This window comes from Rhinolophus hipposideros (assembly GCF_964194185.1).
Source record: "Rhinolophus hipposideros genome assembly, chromosome: 24".
Lineage (NCBI taxonomy): Eukaryota > Metazoa > Chordata > Mammalia > Chiroptera > Rhinolophidae > Rhinolophus > Rhinolophus hipposideros.
The window spans coordinates 14200850-14221905 of record NC_138070.1 but is presented as its reverse complement, the minus strand read 5'-3'; the positions used below and the strand labels follow the sequence as shown (position 1 = coordinate 14221905).

Sequence of the window (21056 nt, the reverse complement as noted above, 5' to 3'; positions counted from 1 at the left end):
CCTGCCTCAGAGAGGAACGAAACCGTTAGAAAGTGGTCTGTCCTATCCCTTACAGGATCCCACAGGGGCCAACACCCTGCATTGGCACCACTTTCCAGAAGGAATGATGTGGAGCTCAGGACTCACACTAAAGGAAGACACGGAGCTCCCCACCCCTACCTCCACCTAACAGCACCCTCACCTGTCATGTCACCAATGCCACGATGGCACATAACCAACATGGCTGGTTCTTGGCTTGCCTGGGCCCCACCACCATCCACTCCGAGGCACAGAAGCATACAGACAAAGCACATCCCAGCTTCTTGTCTGATGAGTGCCTAAATGAAAGGGACATTTTCCCCACAGACAGACTCCTTTCAGTGGGGCTCATGAAGACATGGAATTACTGAAAGACAGAAATCACAACCCTGGTCTACACATAGTCTCTAAATGCTGACTATGTGTAGAGACTACACATAGTCTCTAAATGCTGAAATGTTCACTAAGCACTTGCAAAAACATCAGAGAATACGAACCTGAAGTATGGGTTCTAGAATGCGTCTCAGATCGACGGGACTAGCTGAAATGAACTGAATTACTTTTACATGGACAGAATTAACCCTCGATTGTACTCAGCTCTGCAAGGTGATTACTAAAGGTATTGTAGGACTTGATGGTAATTCTAGAAAAAAGGGAATTGACATGAAGTCTAGTCTGTGCCCGCCCCAGGGTCATTGACTGGGAATCCTGGGACAGTCAGCAGTCTGCCTTTCTGAGCTCACTGGCCGTTCCAGATCTCAGCAGTAGCAGAATTCACAAAGCCAGTGGCTTTCTTCCTACTCTCACGTACACTCAACAGCTGCACAAATCAGCCTGACTTAGGGTTTTTATAAAATGGTTTTGCACGTACTTCCCCAAGCTCGCACATAGTATGAAAATTTGTTTGAATTAGAGGACGGAGACATTTTAAACATAGTGATCAAAGCTTGAGCATTCACTTTGTTGTATGTGTTATGGTTAAGACATGAACAATGGTTAAATTCCTTACAGGGCAAAACCATTAGCAAATTTAAGACTCAAAGTTTTGTTTACAGTTTTATTGTACCAGAAGTCATTGTAGTAATAATGATAGCTAGCACACACTGAGCACCTATCAGGAGGTAAATGCATTACCTACATACATTTTAAATTCCGTATTATCTGAGGTACTGGTATTTGGTGCCCATTGTAAAGATTAGAAAACTGAGGCTCAGAGGTTGACTATGACAGCAGCACAGTATGTTGCGGAACTGAGATCAGAAGGCAGGTCTGTCTGGCTCCAAAGCACACCTTCTTTCCCTAAACCACACTGCCTCTGTGTGCAGGACAATTATTTTCCTAGCTTAAAACAGACTTAAATCTTGATTATAAATATCACTATGTGAAAATATCGACTGAGTCTTGGGGTTTGCCATAAATTGTAAGACACGAAATTCTAACCTAGGTGCTCAGATCCAACATGAGGCTGGATAACTCTGAGGTGGCCAGACAGACAAAACGATCAAAGTGACGAGAAACTGGCCCTAATTGCTAGTTTCTTTTACCTGCTGTTCTGAGCGTCAGAGGCCTGTCCAGCTCACATTCAGAGATGTGCGGCCCGTCCAAGAAGCACCTGCATAGGCTACCCACCTATTACAAAGATTAACTTGTAGGCAAGTGTTTTCTGAATCCCTTTTCAAACTGCCTTTGGTTTCGGAGGCAAGTCACCTAGAAAAACCAGTCTTATGACTTTACAGGTATTTCTTAGTTATTTGTGTTTGGACCTCAATTAATATGAGGTTTGATCTCCACTTGATCGCTTCTACTTCCCAAAACCAAACCCACCATTTAAAGAAAATAAAGACCTCTCATCCTAGGGCATGTCAAAGGCTCCTAAGGAAATTCTCTAAATAAGTTTTCCAAACGCTTGGAGAAATGACAGCGTCCCTAGACTCGGTATACAGCAACTCAAGGGGGCTGTTTTCAAGGGGACAACATCTGGTTATAATGTGTTCTGGCGCACTTGTTAAAAAGTCATACTATAACCCAAAATCTGCCGGTAACTGATACACTGTGAGTAGGAAATGTTTACATCCAAACACAAACTGTGACCGCCTTACTTCTTAGGTAGACACGTATAATCAAAAGGGTCGCTTCTCCCTGTGCCACCTGGGAAGTATGCATGGACTGCTTGCTTAAGAGCGTCTACCTGTACCAGTCAATACAAAACCGGGTTTCTCTATTTCTCTGGCCTTGAAAACCAACAAATAGCTCGCCACCAGTAACGGGACATCCCTCCAGTTGCACGGAGAGTTAAGTTCCAAGGCAAGAGCAGCAATTTACCTGCGTGCTTATGGGGGTGCTGAAGACTTCGCTGGCCTTGAGGGCTGTTTCCCTGTTGTAAGAAGAGGGCTGCTCCTTTCACCATGAAAAAGCTCTCACTTAAGCTGAGAAGAATAAAACCAGAGCACAGTTAGGGTGGAATTCAGAGGAAAATGGGCAAAGACGTGCTGCAGAGGAAAAGCTTGAGTGAGGACAAATGGCATGTAAAATTCAAATGGGCAAAAACAGCTTTTAGAATAATTTCACATATTAGTTCTCACCCCAAACCTTTGCTACGAGCTTGTTGCTAGAGAGGGTGTACGATGAAATCCTACTTCTGCTAAAACACCCAAGGTTTACATGGGCGCTTTCCAGTTCCAAGAGCTCCTTTCTGCAGGATACGGTAAAGAGATCTCACTGTAATAAAACATCTTCTAAAAATAGAGACTAAGTCTCTGATTACGACAGGCTGATGATTTATATTCATCTTGTAATAAAAAATTACAATTAAAAAAATTCACTTTCATAAATTGGCCATCAAAAAAAGAATCTTTAGCTTATGCAGAAATTAAGACCATAAATTGATAAACAGTATTAGCTATTAATTATTACCAATTATTCAAACACCATGAACTCTGAAAATTACCCATAAAATATACCAAAATTATTAAGTGTTTTTGTGAAGGTTGGGCTACTTATGATTATCTTCTTCCACCTCTTAGTATCTTCCAAATCTTCAACATTCAGCAAGTAGTAAGTTTTTTAAATAGTAATTTTTGTTTTATGTTCAAAGGAATACAAAACATATACTACACGCTATAATGGAAAAAATACATTTTATTTTTATTAACTTTGTGAAAGAAGATTACAGTTTAAATTTTAGGGAACTGTAAAAATCATTAATTCTCTCTTGGGCAACCACTTAACGTAGAAATGATTTGAAGGGAAAATCTCTAAGAAAAAGCAGCACTTTTTTTTGTTTTACTAGAAAGCCAATCAATTCCTGATAGAAAAACAAGAACATTTTCTATAATATAAGAAAGCAAGGTCTTCTTTGCCTCAGACATCTAACAATAATATTTAGAAGTTCTAATTCTGTAATAAAAATAACTCTGCTAAGTCTAATATATAAGAAAGGTGGTAAGAAAACTCACCACACAAACTGGCATTTAAGCCAGCAGCTCCTTGAATCAGAAAAATGGTTATCTTCTAGAATATTAAGTCCACAATAAAATCTGTTCTTTTCCTGGTTGAATTCCCGTGCTAAAAATAGTGACTGCTCAAATATCAAATAATAAGGTTTAGTTCTGCCTCTCTTATTTGGGCCACTGAATTACTGATAACTAGTTTTATAGATTTCATAATACCAATACTTTACATCTGTACGGCACTTCTTCATTTATCATCACAAATGTACTGCCAAGCCATCCTTCCCACCTTGAGTCACGTATTCGTGTTGCAAGTTTCAAGTGTTGAGGAGCCCAGGACTATAAACAATGGAAGAAATGAGAAGCATCCTTTCTTTGCGGGCTCACTCTCACCCATGGAAGGCAAGAAGCTTTTTAGCGCCCATCTGGCCAATTTTAAATCCAGGTTGTTATATTTCAGCAGGCCGCAGAATCACCCAACACTTTTCCACCCTTAAAACTTGTCACCCTCTCCTTCCTTAAAATTGTACAACCAAGTTTGTTTTCAGAACGATTCTGTTTTAGACACAGCTCACTTACTACTGATTCTCATCAAAATTTGAAAGAGCTGAGCAAGGGACTTCAAAACCCACGAAACTTAAAACAACAATCAGTTCATCGAAGCAGCTGGGGAAACTCTTTGCAAAGCAACATCAACCTCTTTTGTTCATGAGTTTAAAAAAAAAAGAAGAAAAAAATCCATACTGACCAGAAACCTGAGCACGCTGGAAACAGCCAGCCATTAACAGTGACCTTTGCCTTGGAAATCATGGGCCAAAATTCCCCTTGGTTTCCCTTACACTTCCTTTGGAAAGAAAGGGAACAATGCAAAAGAATAGGCTGGTTTTATCCCGTGATCACTGACAAGGCCAGTTGTTTCTCAGTTTTCCTGAGACTGAGAAAGACTCAGAGCCTCCCATCTGCACATGAAGTCAGGGAGTTGGATGGATGGGGCCCCAGAACACTTAGCGTCTGTCCTCCTCCTGGAATTGGTCACAGGCGTTTACTGGAAAGAGTGAGACTGGAAGCTGCGGGGAAGCCCAGAGAACACATCCTATCAAGCCTGTGCCATCGCCCTGATTCTGGGGAGGCCGTGAGAGCAGACAGCATGAGGCTGACCGCACAAGATGACTCTCGGGGCCACGAGGCTGCAGAGCAGGGGCAGGCACAGGATTTATGAAAACAAGGTGCAGATATTCCTCATGGCCCTGTTTCCCGTCTTGTGTCCTGAGCTCACTGTAGGCCCATAGCCTCACGCATCCTCTGGGGGGCTGACATGACACTATTTCCCGCTGCCAGGACTCCGTGGGGCCGTCTGTGCCAGGCTTCTGAGAGGCACTGTACCCCGACTCATTAGTCTCAAGGCGTCCCTCAGGGAAGGAAGTCCTTTAACAAATTCATGTTGGCAATGACACACACACTGTTCTAGGTACCCAGGGGCCAGGAAGCACAAACCACCTGTCCTTGCTACCAAAAAACCAGCCTTTTCCCAAAAGGTGCTGGTGTCCTAAAAAGAGTGACTGAAGTTCGAGAAGTCCAGACCCAGACGAACAAAACTTAACTGTTTTCCTCCATCCCTTTAAGAAAAATCCTGACAGGCAATTTGAAACAAATGCAGCCCCTGCTCTCCTAACCCCCATCCTCATCACGGTTATCGCCACCATACACGCATGGTCTCAAAGACACTGCTTACTGCCGTTTTAGAAGGTGACATGAGACTAACGTTTCTACAAGGCACTGAAGAGAGATGAACACCTCATCGCTGCTCCTCCCAAACACCGCAGCCCTCAGAGCACAGCCAGCCAGAAGCATCCAGATGCAGATACACGGTAGGAAAAGAGGAACCAGAGCTGGTGATACGTACTAATTGGGGCTGGAAACCTCTGAAGAGCAGAAGCAAGCAGGTGGCTGAAGGAAGATGCAGAAGTCGGTAAAATAAAAAAGGTGCATGACTGCCGGCGTCACATCCTGACCTGCCCGAAGCTCCTGCCTTCCACCCACTCGGGAGATAGTAGAAAGGTGCAGAAGAGCTTGAGTCGGTCAGCGAGGAGGTCCTCCTGCTCCGATGGTGTTCCCACCCCGAGAGCAAACCGCTCTTGTGGAACTCTCGTCTTCCCCTGATATTTGGGTTAGAAAAGGCCCTTGTCCCTGCACGTCCTGATGAAAGGGGGCCATTCAGAAGGAGCAAAACAGCTGAAGTTCCTCTAATCACTTTCCTCCCACGGCTGTTTTGTAGGCCTCGGGAACAAGCAATAGGGTGTGTATTAGAAACTGGGAGGGAAAACAGCTGGCCGCAGAGTCCCAGAATCCAAGCATCGAGGACTCCATTCTTGTTGCAATCGACAGACATATTGAAGGATTTCTATTTCTTTCAGTCCCCATCCATTCACCCAATGGTGAGCTGCCACAGTTATTTGGCACTTTCAAAAGCACATTTTACATTCTAGAAATTCTTCAGTTATGCTAATCGCTACTTGAGGCAGCAAATGGGCGGTGTGGGGGGACATTCCAGGTAGAGAGCACCGCACGTGCACACATATAGGAGCTTTGAGAACTGCACACAAGGTGCTCGGGAGAGGACTAGACGCAAAGGTAAAGCTGGCCCGGGTCCTAGAGGGCCAGGCAAGAGACCCCAAAACCCACCTGGCAGGAGCCGGCCAGGAGTTCTGTTTTGAGTGCTAATTTATGTTCTATTATATGTATGTTCTGATATTCTTTCAGCTGGTGAAAAAAATGAAGGCTATGAATGTCCACAATGTAGGGCAGAATGGGATATGTTCCATAAGAAAGGAACCCTTCTAGTGTTTAGGGGGGTCCCACCATCTAACTGGAGGAATTTGGAACTCCTCGTGAAGGAAGCAGCACTGAGCAGAGACTTCTAGGAAGGTCTTATCAGGTAGTTTCCTCAGCTCCCAAATGATGAATTAATCCTCACAAAGGGATTAAGTGAGACACATACTCCAATTTTGCTTATTTTGCAGCTGAGGACTCTACAGCTTGCCCAGCAGCACAGGTCTTTACAAGACGGGAGTAGACCCAAATCTGTGTGTCCCGCGCCCACCTTACCCCTAGAATGCCCGTCGTCCCTACCTGTCCGGAGTGAAATCAGAACTATTACCCTGCCGTCACCTCTTTTTGCTCTGCTAAGGCGCACGTCTCTGAGAAGTCAGAATACAAACTTGTCTTCGGTGCTTGTTCCCAGCAAGGGAGGGCATTGTGTGCAAGAAACAGAGGGAAGGACTCATTCAGGGAAACAGGACGTCAGGAAGAGAAGCCTCCACGTCAGATTTCTCCCACTAGCCCCGGGGAAAGCACAAGGCCTAGGGGAACCACCCCGATCACCCTCTCCACATCCTTCCCACATCCTTCGGTCCTTCTGGACTGAATGGGAATCCTGAAGAATTCTGTGGGGAGTGCCGCCATGCTGGTCAAGAAGCCACTTGTCACCAACCGTCCTGTCCCCTCCTGAGCACCTGTCATGTGGCAGAGACTGTCCCAGGCGCTTAGCTATGGCACGGCGTCTATTCTGCAAGGCAGGCATGATTTTCTCCATACGACAAACGCGGGAAGCCAGTCGAGCTTCTGAAACAGCATCTCCAGGGGAGCCTCGTTTTTGACCAACTCCCTTAGGGATTCTGGTGCACGTTGAAGTTTCAGAAAATAAAACACACTGGTCTGGGAATCCCCATTTCTGGGTTCTAACTGACGTTTTACTATGTGTACGTTCTGCTATTCACTTACAGAATTCTCTGTTCATTCATTCAAATAGCCAAATATTTGCAGACTTAGGAGTGCAGTACTAAGCCAAGCCTGCCCCAGTATCCACATGGGCAAAAGTCATGATCCTTTTTAAGGAATGGCTATATGGTCAGGTGGTTTGGGAGTGTGCCATGCCACTTAGAAACTTAATTCCTTGGGAAATGAAAACATTAGGTGTAGAAACATGATACTACAGAATATCACGCCCATGGCCCTGATTTCTACCTCTGGCTATGCATTTGAAGAGCCCATGAAACTTCTAAAACACACTCACGCCCAGGCCTAACCTTAACTAATTCTAATTCGAAAGGCCTGCAGTAAGTCCGGGCATCTGCTTTTTAAAAAGTTCCAGAAGTGCTTCTGACACATAGCCAGGGTTTAGACCCCCTTGCACTTCACAGTGACAGGCAGTACAGAGAAAACTGGCTTCTCCCACAGGCTTCATAAAAATATCTTACACAAAGTAGGTGCGTGATAAATGCTTTTTGCTGGTGAAAGATAACACCAATAAAAACACACACTCAATAAAAACTCAGAAGGAGGGTAACACATAATTAGGTACAATGGAGGGAGGTCATGCCAGGTCAGAAAACAAAATAATACCCTGTTGGAAGCAGCAGCAGAACAGGTGAGCAGATAAGTACACGTGCCCATCTTCTGCCAAATACTTTCAGAGTCACAAGTGTCCCTGCCCTTGAAAAGCAGCCCTGCTTACAACGCTATGAAATGACAATAATAACGATGATGACGACAGATCAGACCTCTGATAAGCTCTGCTGTTTACAAAGCACTCTAGCTAATGTCAACTCAGGTGATCTTCTAGAAACTCATCCAGGTAGACTGACTGAGCCAGAATTACTGTACTCATTTTATAGATGAGGAAACAGGAAGTTATTGAAGTGGTATGATTAGAGGATTTCTGACACTACATTTCACACAAAATCAGAGAGTATGTGCCTCAAGTACGGGCTCTAAAGCAGGAGTGTCCAAACTGCAGCCCGCAATCCATTGTTAATTGGCCCGCAGCAAATTCCAAAAATATATTTAGTTTACTTAAATAAACCAGGTGAGGCAATACGTACTTCACCTCGAGCGAGTGGCCCGGCTGTTTGTGTATTTTACCGCATATGGCCCTCGGTGAAAACTGTTGAAAACAGTTTAGACATCCCCACACTACAGGGTTCCACATTGACTGGACTGCTTGAAATGAACCGAACTACTTTCAAGTGGATAAAATGAACCTTCGATTGCACTCGGCTCTACTTGGTGATTGCTCAGCAGACTGTGGTTCGTCCTGCAGACTTGATAATTCTAGGAAAAGAGGGAACGAATGGAAAGTTGTCACCATAGAAAAGGTGGGTGCCACTGAACACTCCCAAGCGAGGTTCCGTCCATTCCATTTAGAGGTACAGACGTTTATTGTGCCTGGTCAGTGCTAAGCCCTGGGAATTCAGAAATGAAATGGACACGGTCTCATGGGTCAGTCAGACAGACACAGAATGGTAACCTCAACATAACGCACAGAAGAGGGGTGTATAAGGGGCTGTCGATTGTGCACCTACGCACAGGCACACACACACACACACACACACACAGAAGGGATGCCCAGCCCTACCTGGGGGTCCAGGGACAGCTCCTTGGAAGAAACATCACCAAAATCTGGGCCTTGAAGGATCAACGAACAACAAAGAAAGGCACGGGGTGGAGAGTTGGAAGAGCATGTTACACGTCCCCTAGAGTGGACAGAAGAGGATTTGGTCTCTGTTGTAAAAGGCTCCACCCTGAATTCATAAATGTCTATTCTGGTTTATAAGTCAGTTTCTTATAATTTGGTTAGCATACGTTGGTTTCTCGGAACTTGGTCATCCCTGAGTGTAGTAATAAATTCAAGTTTCAGAACGTGCAAAGCTAAGAACCAAAGCTTGGGCTTATCGTTGAGCCACCAAGCTGTCAACCTAACAAGTTCCCAGCACCTGAAAGCCTGGTATACCATAGGCACTCAATGAGTGTTGTTTTAAGTAAATGATACCTTCAATCAGAATGGTGCTTTACAGTTTGCAGAGGGCCTGCCCTGACGCTTGTGCTCTTAATTCTTGTAATTCCATTCTTCTGATGAAAGAACCAAGACAGGAAAGATAAATGACTTATCTGTGGTCATATGGCTAATAAGGGACAGAACTGGATCGAGAGGCTCCATGTTCAGCGCTCTTCCTGCAGAATCTCTAGGTCAGAGGGCAGGATGGTCTGACCTACAGCAACAGGAGCAGCACGTAAAGCTGGCTGGATACGAATCTACCTCAAAACCATTACTGGCGATGGTTTAGATGGATTTGGAAGCCCAAGTGAAGTTTTTAAAGATGTAGAGATGGAAGACTTACGAAGTGGAGTAGGCTAGACTGCAGGTGGAGACAGAAAATTCCTCCCATTGCTCTCCCACAGGTTCTTCCCTCATTTCAAACTCATGCTCAAAAGTCACAAAGACCCCAAGCTGTACCGAGCAAGGCAATTTGGCAGAGCCTCGTTCCAAACACCATTTTTCAGAGCATAACAAGTAACGCACCTGACACACCTATCAGCTGGCACTCCCAAACTGTTCCCCTAAACACATGATGCTGAGAATAGGGCCATGCCAGTTCTGCAGGGCACTATACTTAGGGAACGGGGTCACAGGCAAGAAACGCTGGCAGGGCTCATTACAAATATCTTTGCTGCTGGGGCATGTATTGTTTGGCTAGAAGGCGTAGGCTTCTCTCAGAGAGAAGGAATGTCCAGAAGTATGTCAGACACTAAGAGACATTCTCTGAAGCCAGCTATACAGCTCTCCTCCAATGGGTAGGAGCAAGCAGCTGAATATTCTAGGCAAGCTCGCAAAAGCAGGGTTTTTTTCTCCTGCACACATCGGACAGCAAATGATGTACCCTGAGTTGGCCTGACAAATCTTAGGATAGTTCCCTGCTGGCCCCCCAAGAGCCCTCAGGCCCCGTCTGTGGAAGCTAGAGCTAGTTCCACCTTCCTTTGTACATCTGGTATACCAGGTTCTGCGCCCCCTTCTTGAGGGCAGAAGGCAGAAAGGCTGCACTGTGCAGGAAATGCGATGGCAGCAAAGACAACCTAGCCAGCCAGAAAAAACACGCACATGAAGGAAATGTTTTCGAAACAACTCGAAAATTCCACAAACGCATTGTCCCAACTGTCCCAGGTTCTTAGCCCTTTCTTTGGTAGGCAGCTCCATCTCCCATCCACTGGTGGCCAAGTCCTAACCCTTCCAGGGGCCCCTTCCTTCCCAGCCCCTCAGTCCCCACTCCCTTCTGGCCCTGCTCACCCCCGAGAGCCGTGCACCCCCAGGCCCCACGGTGTGCCTGGTTCTCTGCTCGGGACTCCATGCACCTGCAGGGCAGTGCGGTCCCAGAGAACGGACTTGTTCTCCACCTGTGCTGACCCATAGGGAGCTACTAGCCGTAGGTGGCCTTTGAACACTTAAAATGTGGTGTGACCAATTTGTCACTTGATTTAATTTTAACTGAATGTTGATTAGCCCCATGTGGCTGGCGGCTCTGGTGTGAGACAGCACAATTCTGGGAGCTTTATGCCTAATGACAATTGGGGCACGGACCTCTGGCCTGTACCCCACCTGCACCGTCCCTAACCACAGCTCTCGTTACATGGTTACCCAGCTCCAGGGCTTGCAAGGATGAGATCTGCTCTACAGATTAGCGCCCAAACTTCTGGTGCTAGCTTCCTATGGCAGCCACAATTAGTCCTTATAGGTTGCTAACCTGAATGGCATTCACCGGACACCCTCTGACCTCCAGGAGCTTAAAACACAATTACAAAACGTGCTTCCTAATAAAAGCCTCCCTTGTATCACCTCCCACACTATTTCTCCCATACTCTTCGTACTCTCTGCTCTACCCCTACCTGCGTCATTGCCCCTAAAACTCTTCTATCTGGGTCTCTGTTCACAGCCTTCTCCCTCTCGTGTCTGCCTCCCTCCGTCACGCCAGTCTTCCAACTTCATGTTTTCTCCCTCACCACCCTACCTACCAGCCATTGGCTCCTCCCTTCCAGCACTTTATAGCACCTTCTCTCATTTTGCAGGTAAGGAAACTGAGGCTAAGAGGTTAAGTCAGAGGAGCCTGAGCCCAATGACCAGACTGTGTTCTTCGACCTATTTACCTAATTGGTGGTGAAGTTATCTTCACGTCGCTATATTTTAACTTCACAATGGGACTCGATGGCCAGGACACACAGAAGTTTCAAAATTCTCTTCCCTGCCTGATATACAGTAGATTCTAAGTCAATACTCATAAGAGACCTGACCGAGCTGTCCTCCTCTCCAGCCTTAAGAGCATTTCGTGACGAATGCGCCTTGGTCATCTCTGAGCTGCTGGAACGCACTGGGCGCTCACTGCACACAGGGGAACTGGAGAAATGAGACCCACCACGTAAATGCCGTAAGTGGAATTACAGTCACCTGGTGGTCGGGTCCTCTTGGCAACCAGGGGCTGCAAACCACACAACAACTAACTCCTCCACATCACCCTGAGTGTCCTGAGAGCTGGGGCTATGACCTCTCCATTTCCCCACCCACCCCGTCAGTGTACATGCAGCAAACGTGACACTAATGAACATCTTGGGAAAGTGCCATGCTGAGCACGTTATGCTTGTCACCGAACCTAATCTCAGCACCCATCCGTGTTTTATACGTAGGGAAACTGAGGCTCAGAGAGGTTATGTGACTTGCCAAGTTCACACAGTCAAGCAGTGAAGAAACCAGAGAGGAACCAGGAGTCTGACTCTGAAGCACTGGACCTCTGCTGAACTGACACCTCAGAAAAACACAACGTCAAAACAGCCCATTTCTCTCCCCAACAATTCCGATCTAAACCCAGGTAGTGGGCAGGGCAAGGCCAGGCTTCTGAGTTGGGGAGGGGCTGTGGTACTCCGAACCAAGGTGTCTGAGGGTGAGCGGGGCAAGGGGGGCAGGGGAGAGGCGGCAGCAGAGATGGGGGGCTGGCTGCAGACGGGGGGGTTGATAAAACAGGTAAATATTTTAGAGACACTTGGGAGCCATGTGTCCCTTACAGAAGGGAATCACAAACATGGAGAGAAAATTAGAGTGAACCTACAGGTGCTGGATCAGAATTGAAGGCATGGTTTTCAAGATATTTAAATAGACACAGAAATAAACATAGATTCGTGTGCACATACACACAGCCCTTCATTCTGCCCACGGAGGGCCTGAGGCTGGCATCACTCCAATAGTAACAAGTACACCTCCCTGGGCTTCTCAATTCCACTAAAAGGAATCAGGGCTCCTTGGAGAAATGACTGGTTCCCGAGATGGGGTCCAGGAAGCACAAGACGAAGCCTGGAGCATCTGGTGTCAGAAAGCAAGGATGCAGTATCGCTTCTGTGCTAGTCCTGCCAGACACACGACCCGAATCCAACTAGAAGGGAACATCAGACAAACCTAAACTAAGGGACATTCTACAAAATGATGGGCGTGTCCCCTGCAAAGTAATGAGAGTCAAATAAAGACTAAGGCATGTCCCAGACTAAAGAAGACTCAAGAGACAGGACAACTACACACCACGAGCGATGCTGAACTGGATCTTTCTACTACAAAGGACATTACTGAGTCAAACGGCAGATCACAAGTGAGGTCTGGGGATTATACGGAAGCAATAGATCAGGGTCAGCGGTCACTGGTTATTGGTCGAGGGTCTGCTCTGGAGAATGTCCTTACCTGTACTCAAAGGGCATCAGGCTGACAACTTACAAAACAGTTCAGAAAAAAGTTCTTTGTACTGTATTTGCAACTTCTCTGTAAGATTTTCATTGGTTTCAAAAATTTTTTTAAATTGTTTATTAAAATTCCACTTAACTAGATTTTGGTAAAACACTATTTATTCTTTATTAGCAGGTGACATGCGTTTAAGACCATTTTATGGGCCATCGATTCTGGCAGACTTCTTGGCTTTCCTCTCCCATCTCTTGGATACTTTCACCCTCACCAGCCCAGATCTCTCCCTGCCTTAAGACGGTTTTCCCTCCGTGTTTTCCAGAATGGAAGCCGCCCGGCTTCATGGAAAGGCGGTGAGAAATGATGGGAAGCTGTGCTTGCCCCAAGTTCCTCTTGGCCTATCTGTGTCCAGATTTTGAGGGCCTCATACACACATGGCCCTGGCCCATGTAAGACCTAATTTTAACATTTTCCTGCTCTGAGACCACCCTTTGGAACAGCGGGGGGCCAACCGGCCTGTGCAAGGCTCCCATTGTGAAGGGCACGCAAAGCCAGGATGCTGTAGGCCTTCGGAGGTGACTCAGCTTCCTGTTTTCAACGTTTGGGGCGGCCAGCAGCTTTGGCACCAATCACTGCCGCTGACCTCACCTCGCAAAACCACAAGTACCCAGGTTAATGGGTGGGATGGGCACACAGCATCAGCTCTCTCTGTGAGCCTCAGGGTCCACCACCTGCTAATCTGCCTGTCACACTGGGTTTCCTTTTAAACACGCACTAGTTATTGGAACCATCTATCCCGAAGAGTTCTTCAGAAGCACGGACCTGGCTGTATTTTAAGGACATCGTGAATCAAGCAACTGATCTTGTTTCTCGCTTTGCTTTGACTCCTAGGAAGCTCTGAGTCAGATATGTAGCCAGACTCTGTTAACTAGACCAATATTGTGCCGTGCATGCTACCTACAAACCTTCCTATGACTTCATCTTATTTGCCCCTATTCTCTCCATGTCCCACTTTTCTAATTTTAAATCATATTGTTTTCTATGAACCATACAAACTCTTTCAAATGCCTTTTGGACAGAACTATGGTAGCTAGAACACACACGTTACCTCCACAGGGGAAGGACTCTTTGTTTAACTTAACATGGAATCCTCAGCGTTCAGCACAGAACCCATTACATATATAGGCACCCAAAGTATACATTGGCTGAATTGATAAATGAAGCAGATAACTAAATAAAACTTGCCTCCGTTACTAGGTTGCTTCACAAGAGACCCCTCTCCCTCCTATTCCACATGGTGGAAACCGCACAGAGTGCCCAGGGCTTGGAGAGCAGGCTTCTTAGGGAGCCCTCTTGCCATTTGGTTCAACTCCAACCCTAAAGAACCACTCCCAAACTACACCTGCAACGGACCCAGCACAGGACAGGTGGGGCTGGACCTTTGAGAAGTGACAAGTGATTTCCAGAGATGGCAGCTGGCCTGGCTCTCTTCAAACCACACTGATGATCCCCTCCCTTGTGGGAATTCTGACTGGGCTCAGATTTGGGGAAACGCCTTGAGAGCTCTTGGCAAGCATGGGCCAAGCCCTGACTAGTAATTCCTTCTGCCAGCGCAGGGTGGCCCCCAGCAGGGAGCACCAGACATTTCCTAACCTCTGACGGCCTTCTTTGAAATAAAGTCTTTTTAAAAATAGCTTCAAAAGTAGCCATTCAAGAAAAAAGAAAGGAAGAAAAACCGTCTGTAAAAATAAAAGCACACAAGACACTATGCTTCGCAGAGGCAAGCCTGGTACCCATTTCAGTAGAACCTGAGGAAAATAGGTCAGGCATGGGTTGTTTTTCCTCTTAGCTTCCACTTGGTTGACCTTGTGGTCTCTGGGATGAAACTAGCCCTGCTCCCATCCATGGAGGGGAAGACGGTCAGGAAGGGTGGCAGGAGGGGTCCTCTCTTATTATCCTCCATGAAAGGAACTCATGGTACCATGTGTCAGCAGATATCAGGCAAGAACGAGGCTCTCCACATTGTACAAGACTCTCTGAGCTTCCCAAGTGCCCTCGGTTTCGGGAAGGGCAGGTGGCTGGCCTACGGTCACGGTCCCGCCTGGTGGTGAAGTGGTGGGGCCTGCACCCACCCAGAGGCCCTGCTCTGCCGGGCTCAGGCCCACTTGTGTGCCCTCTGTAGTTCACACGGAAGTCTCGCCCCTCTCACTGGGATGAGTGCCGCCACACCGCAAGGCAAGCCAGCTTGGTTTTCTCATCAGCACGTCATCTCCGCCATGGGAACCAGCCAGCGTCTTGCCCCCACCCCTGCCCAATCACTCAGCACGCCTTGAAGATGTCTCCTCCTTACTTTGATTAATCCTACTTTGATTAATCCTGTTTTCTCACTGCAGCCTTCCTTGAAGCAGAACGACACATTTGGATGTTCTCCTAGCCTGAGGAATTTTCTATAAAGCTGTTCAAATCCAGATATCTGACCACAGCACAACGTACGCCAAAGACCAGCTCGACAGGTGGGAGGGAGTCCCCTCTTTCTAAATAATCGCTGCTGTGCCTGTGGCCCCGCTCCTGGGGGTGAGACCTGCCTGAGGAGGTGGTGGCTCCCAGCAAAGGGTCCACTTCAATTCCGGGGTCACATTCATTTTCTCTGTGTCAGGGTGAGACGATAACCCTGACCCGGCCAGACGCCTCACAAATGTCTGACCTTGCTCTCAGTGTGGGAATCAAGGAGAAACTCTTGAGAGTCTGTTACAAATCTACCAGGAATCATTAGAAGCACAATGTAAGTCAGAAGGAGACGGTGGACCCGAAGGACTCTGATTCTTGGATATGGAAGACATCATCTCATCTCGCTCTTCACTTTTCAAAGGAGGAAAGAGGGGCCCTGAGATGATGTGACTTGCCTGCGAGTGGGGCAATGACACATCTCGGGACATAAGCTCGGCTCTCTGACTCCCTCCCACAGCTTTGTTCCATTTATCAGGAAGGGGGTCACTGGTACCACTGTCACCTACGAGCACACATGGTGGGTGCACACACTCCTCTGCCGTGCACACATGCTTCCCGGGGGGGCTAAGTGCTGGGGAAGAACGCGACGGGCTCCGTGGCATTCTTTTCAAGTCTAAGTACTGGTATTTGGAAAGCTTAATGAAACCCCCTAGACGCGGAGCAAAATTCATTTTAATGATTAACCTTAATAATAATTTTAATTAAGTTCCAACAGAATCAAATTAACTCCTTGCCTCTGTCCTCATTTGTCCCCACTCAAGGATGTCTTCTAATAACAAAAAGTATTTAACACATACTAAAGGCAAATTCTGATTTTCCAATCAAATGTTCCAACAAACTGCCAGGAATTATACCCGAGTTAAACCGAAAGGGACAGCAAAACAGTAGAATGGCCCCAGAATTTTAAAAGTTTGTATAGGCCAGTATTTAAAATTGGGAGTCCCCGGGAGGCCGCTGCCTATGGAGCCATGAAGCTGGGGACAGGAAAGGATGAGCTGAACACAAATGTGCCCTTCTCCGGTGAGGGACAGGAGCAGAAAGGAAAGCAGGTGGGTTTTTGATTCACTGCAATCTGTGTTCAAACCCTGGCTCTGGCCTCTCACCAGCCTCCCTTAGCTGTAGTTTCTTCAAAGGACGCTGGCACCCACTTTGCAGGCCTGTGATGACGACACTCTGAGAGATCAATGCACTAAAGTTCCAAACCCAGTGTGTGCACCTACAGGCACCCCATAAACCTCGCTAGTATTATTGTTCCCTGGATGCTCTGCCCAGGTGACCATCCGGGAAGGGGGATATATTACAATTCTTGCTCTCAGTACAGTTCAGCGCAGAGTGGGACCTCTAGGGTTTGAGCAGGAAGAATGGACTGCAAAGCCACAGTTCTTCCGGATGAACTCCATCTACCCCCCGGTGACAGATATGAAATTGGGAGGAGGGTTAGTAGAGCTGGCTCTTGAATTATGGGGTGAAGAGCACAGGTTTTGGAGTCAAAGGGAAGTGGAGCACGAAGGTCTTGGCTCTACCACTTCCTACCAAATGAAATTAGGCCAGTTCTCTCTCTGAGGCTTGTCTCCTCAGCCAGAGAACAGGAATAAAAACGGCACCTCCCTTATAGGATTTTTGCATAGACTAAATAAAATAATGCACATAAGGCGATTCACAGAATAGGGCATGTGTGAAGTATTCACGTCCATGTCCTCCGTCCGTACTTTACTTTTCTCCTCAGCCTCTACTAACACACTACGAATGTACTTGTTTATACTTACTGGCTTGTCCGCCCCAACAGAATGTCAGCCACAAGGAGAGGGTGTTTTTTGTTTTGTTTTGTTTTGTTCACTGCTACATTCCCAGCTCCTAGAATAGCACTTGGCACATAGTAGGTGCTCAAGAAATATTTGTTGAACGAATGGCACATAAGCAGACAAATTAGGACAGAGGGGTATTGAGACTAATCTCATAGTGCCAAACGGCAGGGGGAAATGGCAGGGGAAAAAATCTCTCTGTCCCGTGTCTCCTGCGTGTCGTCCAAGGTCACTGTGAGTTCCTCGACGTGAAACCGAACACAGAAGACTCAATTTATGACTCCTCGATGGCCCACCCAGTGCACACCAGGCACCATGAGGGCAGAGGCCAGGAAGGCCGTCGGGGGCGGGGGGAGTCACGTGGCCTAGATGGACAGACGCCCTGTGCAGTTGCTCAAGGCCCCAGGCTCAGAGGGGCTCCGAGCCTGGTTAACACGCTGCTGTCACCATCTTGAAAGTCTTCATTTTTAACAAGGGGCTCCACAATTTTCATGTTGCACTGGGCTCCACAAATTACATAGCCAGTCCTGCTCGTGGGGAAACACGTATGTACTTAACACTACACAGCTAGGTCTAAGTCCCAAAGAAATACTAAGGAGAGAAAAAAAATGCCTGTGGGAAGAAAATGGAAGAGTCACGAATCACCTCCTACAGACGCAGGGCCCTGAAGGAGGTACAGACAGGGGGCGTTTGTTGAATGTCTGCTGCGGGAGAAGAGATTCATGCAATTCAATCGCCACATTTAACTCTGACGATAACCCTACAAGCTGCATATGATTTTGCTCACTGGAAACTGAGGCCTGCTCAAGGTCAGATAACAGCCAGGTAAGGTGACAGGTGCTAGAGGTTGGAGTCAAACCTGGTCTTATTTCTCCCTAAGGCCAAAGCGCATGGAAAAAAATGTTTAAGGGTCAACAGAGACAGTATTTCAGAGGCCAAAATATTCAACGTGGGCACGAATCCAAGAGATGTCAGGGCTCCGAGTATGGACAAGTGTGTGGGCGCGGAGTGGAGAGAACACAGCGGTCATTGGAATGGTGCTCATTCCTGTGGGCCCCGGTGCTCCTGGTCTCTTCCCACAAGGACGGACTCCTCAGTTGGCATCACCCATACCTGATACACAGCTGCTACTCCTGTACACTGAGTGGAAACCTACTCATTCACACGAATGTTTTCTCCACATTAGATGGGGGCATCTCAACAACTCCCACAGACTGAGACTGGTGGGCAGATTCTTGAGATGGTCCAAGATCACGGCAGGGGCCCCAGGTGAGCCCCTACCCTGAGTGTGGTGGGACCAGGGGACCAGATGGGACAGTCGCTCCCTCAATTAGGTTACACTGGATGAAAAAGGAGATGGTCACTCCTCTGATGGCATTCCATTATAGGACCCCGGAGTAGCAGTTTCTCCTGGTGGTCTTGAAGACGCACGCTGCCATGGCTTCCATAGCTGCCGGAAGATGAATTCTGCCAAGAACCAGCGTGAGCTTGGAAGAGGCCTCAGATGAGACTCCAGGCCTGGCCAACACCCTGACTGCAGCCATGTGAGAGGACCCAACAGAGGATCCAGCTAAACCCTGTCCAGATTCCTGACTCATGGAAACTGCAGTAATAACCAGATACTGTTTTGGACCCCAGAGTTTGTGGTAACTTGTTACACAGCAATAGCTAACTGATACAGCGAGTTGCTGCACAGAGCTTGGCTGCAACAGATGCCTAATGCCTCTTGGCAAGCCTTACCTGGACAGATTGTCAACCGGGACAAGAAAGTCCAGGCTAAGAAATTGCCAAGAAAGGCAGGGAGGAACCCTAAAGGGTAGACAGGCATAAGACAAGAGATGTCTAATGGAGAAGAGGAAGCATGGTCTGCAGACCAAGGACATACCAGCTGCCATCCCACTCTGACGCTGTGGGAAAGAGAGACAAGGCATAGCCACACACTTCAGGTTATAAAGAGAATGGAGTCCTCGGGGAATTCCAGGTCAAGACCAAAACGGGAAGGGAGTGTGGAGGGAAAGGTGGAGGCATAAGGGACTTTACAGTTTACCACTAAAAGCAGAGAAGATAAAATCCTGACGCTCTGACCCAAATATTTGCTTGGGCAGGCAAGAAAAAAATTTTTAAACACTAATGAACATTTTCATGTGCTTGACTTAGAGACACTGGATGGAAAAAAGAAAAAAATTCACTCCTGATCCACACTCCGGAGACGACACAACCATATTCCCTCCTGGGGCCCTGTCTGGCACACAACCACTTACATCTCATGCCAGGCTGAGGCAGCTCCCAGGATAGCGAGGGAGCCAGGAGCAGCTGCCAGCAGGGCCATCTGCTCACCGATTCCCACAGTCTGAACGGCACAGCTTCCAAAAGGGTATTGCTGGAGGCCGGCAGCAGTCCGCACACGCAGAGAGCAGGGGAGAGGAGAGAGAGAAGCGACCTATACGCTCTGCGTCAGTCAGCTTCCTTCTGGGCAGGAGATGATCAGCTCCTGAGACATTTTCCAGAAGGCCTTCAGGGAAACTGAATTACCACACTGATTCTGCAAAGCATGCATTCCTATTTGCAACTTATAGGGATATCTCAAGGTAAAGGACATGAGCTGTTCCAAGTCACACAGCATCCATGGTGACCAGCCCATGGTGACACAGTGAACGCAACACCTGCAGGGAGTCGGCCTCCCCAATTCTGTGCTGTGAACTAACACGGCAATGAACAGCATCCTATGAAGACCAAACAGAGCAACCACTGTCCAAGTCTGTCATGGACCTGACTCTGTGTGAGGAGCCCCCACACAAACTACTCAATAACCCTGCAAGGTCATAGTTCTAGCTATCTGACAGATGACCATCTGAGACTCACAGAGTCGCAGTAACGCAGAGGTAAAGGAACTCGGCCACTAGTGCAGGAGCCAGGTCCTGAACCCCACGTTTTCCCCCACAGCGTGCGCTTTCTCATACATGGACGCAATTTACTGCAGGCTTGGAACTAAGGTAATATATTTAAACTGTTAACATGCTGTGTGCAGGCAGGGAACTAAGGAGCTATCACTAAAGGAAGCACCAAGTTAGAGATGAAACAAAAGCACATGTACCTGCCACCTCAGAGAACGTGGGACCTGCCACCTCAGAGAACCTGGGACGTGCCGCCTCAGAGAACCTGGGACCTGCCGCCTCAGAGAACCTGGGACCTGCCGCCTCAGAGAACGTGGGACCTGCCACCTCGGAGAACGTGGGACCTGCCGCCTCAGAGAACGTGGGACCTGCGACCGAGAGAAGCTAAGAGCTACCTGTTTCCTCTGCAGAGAGGGGGGTCGCAATCGTTTGGGGTGGGAGCCCTCTGACCTGGTTGTGAGGACTGTGGCCAACTGAAGAAGGAACTGGCTTACAGAGACGGCATGGTCACACGTCCTGTTGGACTGAAAGACAGCCCGTGTGAGATGGCTGGGAGGAAAGGCCAGCGACCGAGGGTGAAGGCGGAAGGAAGACAAGATTCTGGGGACTGCAAGGAGCAGAGGGGTGTCCATCTCGAGATCACTGCCCATCTGAGAGTGACGATGATAACCGAGGTGGAAGGATGGGAGGATGGGGGGCCCCACGATGGGACGGGGGACGTATGAGGACCTGGACTGAGGTGCCACCAGCGAGTCTGGGGAACAAGAGGGCCGGTGAGACACAAGATCCAAACCCTCTGATTCGGCAACTTACTGGCGAAGGGCAAGTCAAAGATAACTTC

General features: G+C 47.7%; 1 protein-coding gene across 2 annotated transcripts in view; it reads right to left on the bottom strand.

Annotated features, from left to right (window-relative positions):
* The window catches only part of SSH1 (slingshot protein phosphatase 1), a 55862-nt gene that overhangs the window by 27429 nt on the left and 7377 nt on the right, over nucleotides 1–21056 (bottom strand). For both annotated transcript variants that reach the window (XM_081037080.1, XM_081037081.1), the window contains exon 3: nucleotides 2341–2444. In XM_081037080.1, coding sequence (XP_080893206.1) covers nucleotides 2341–2444 — 104 coding nt within the window. The remainder of the gene's footprint in view (nucleotides 1–2340; nucleotides 2445–21056) is intronic.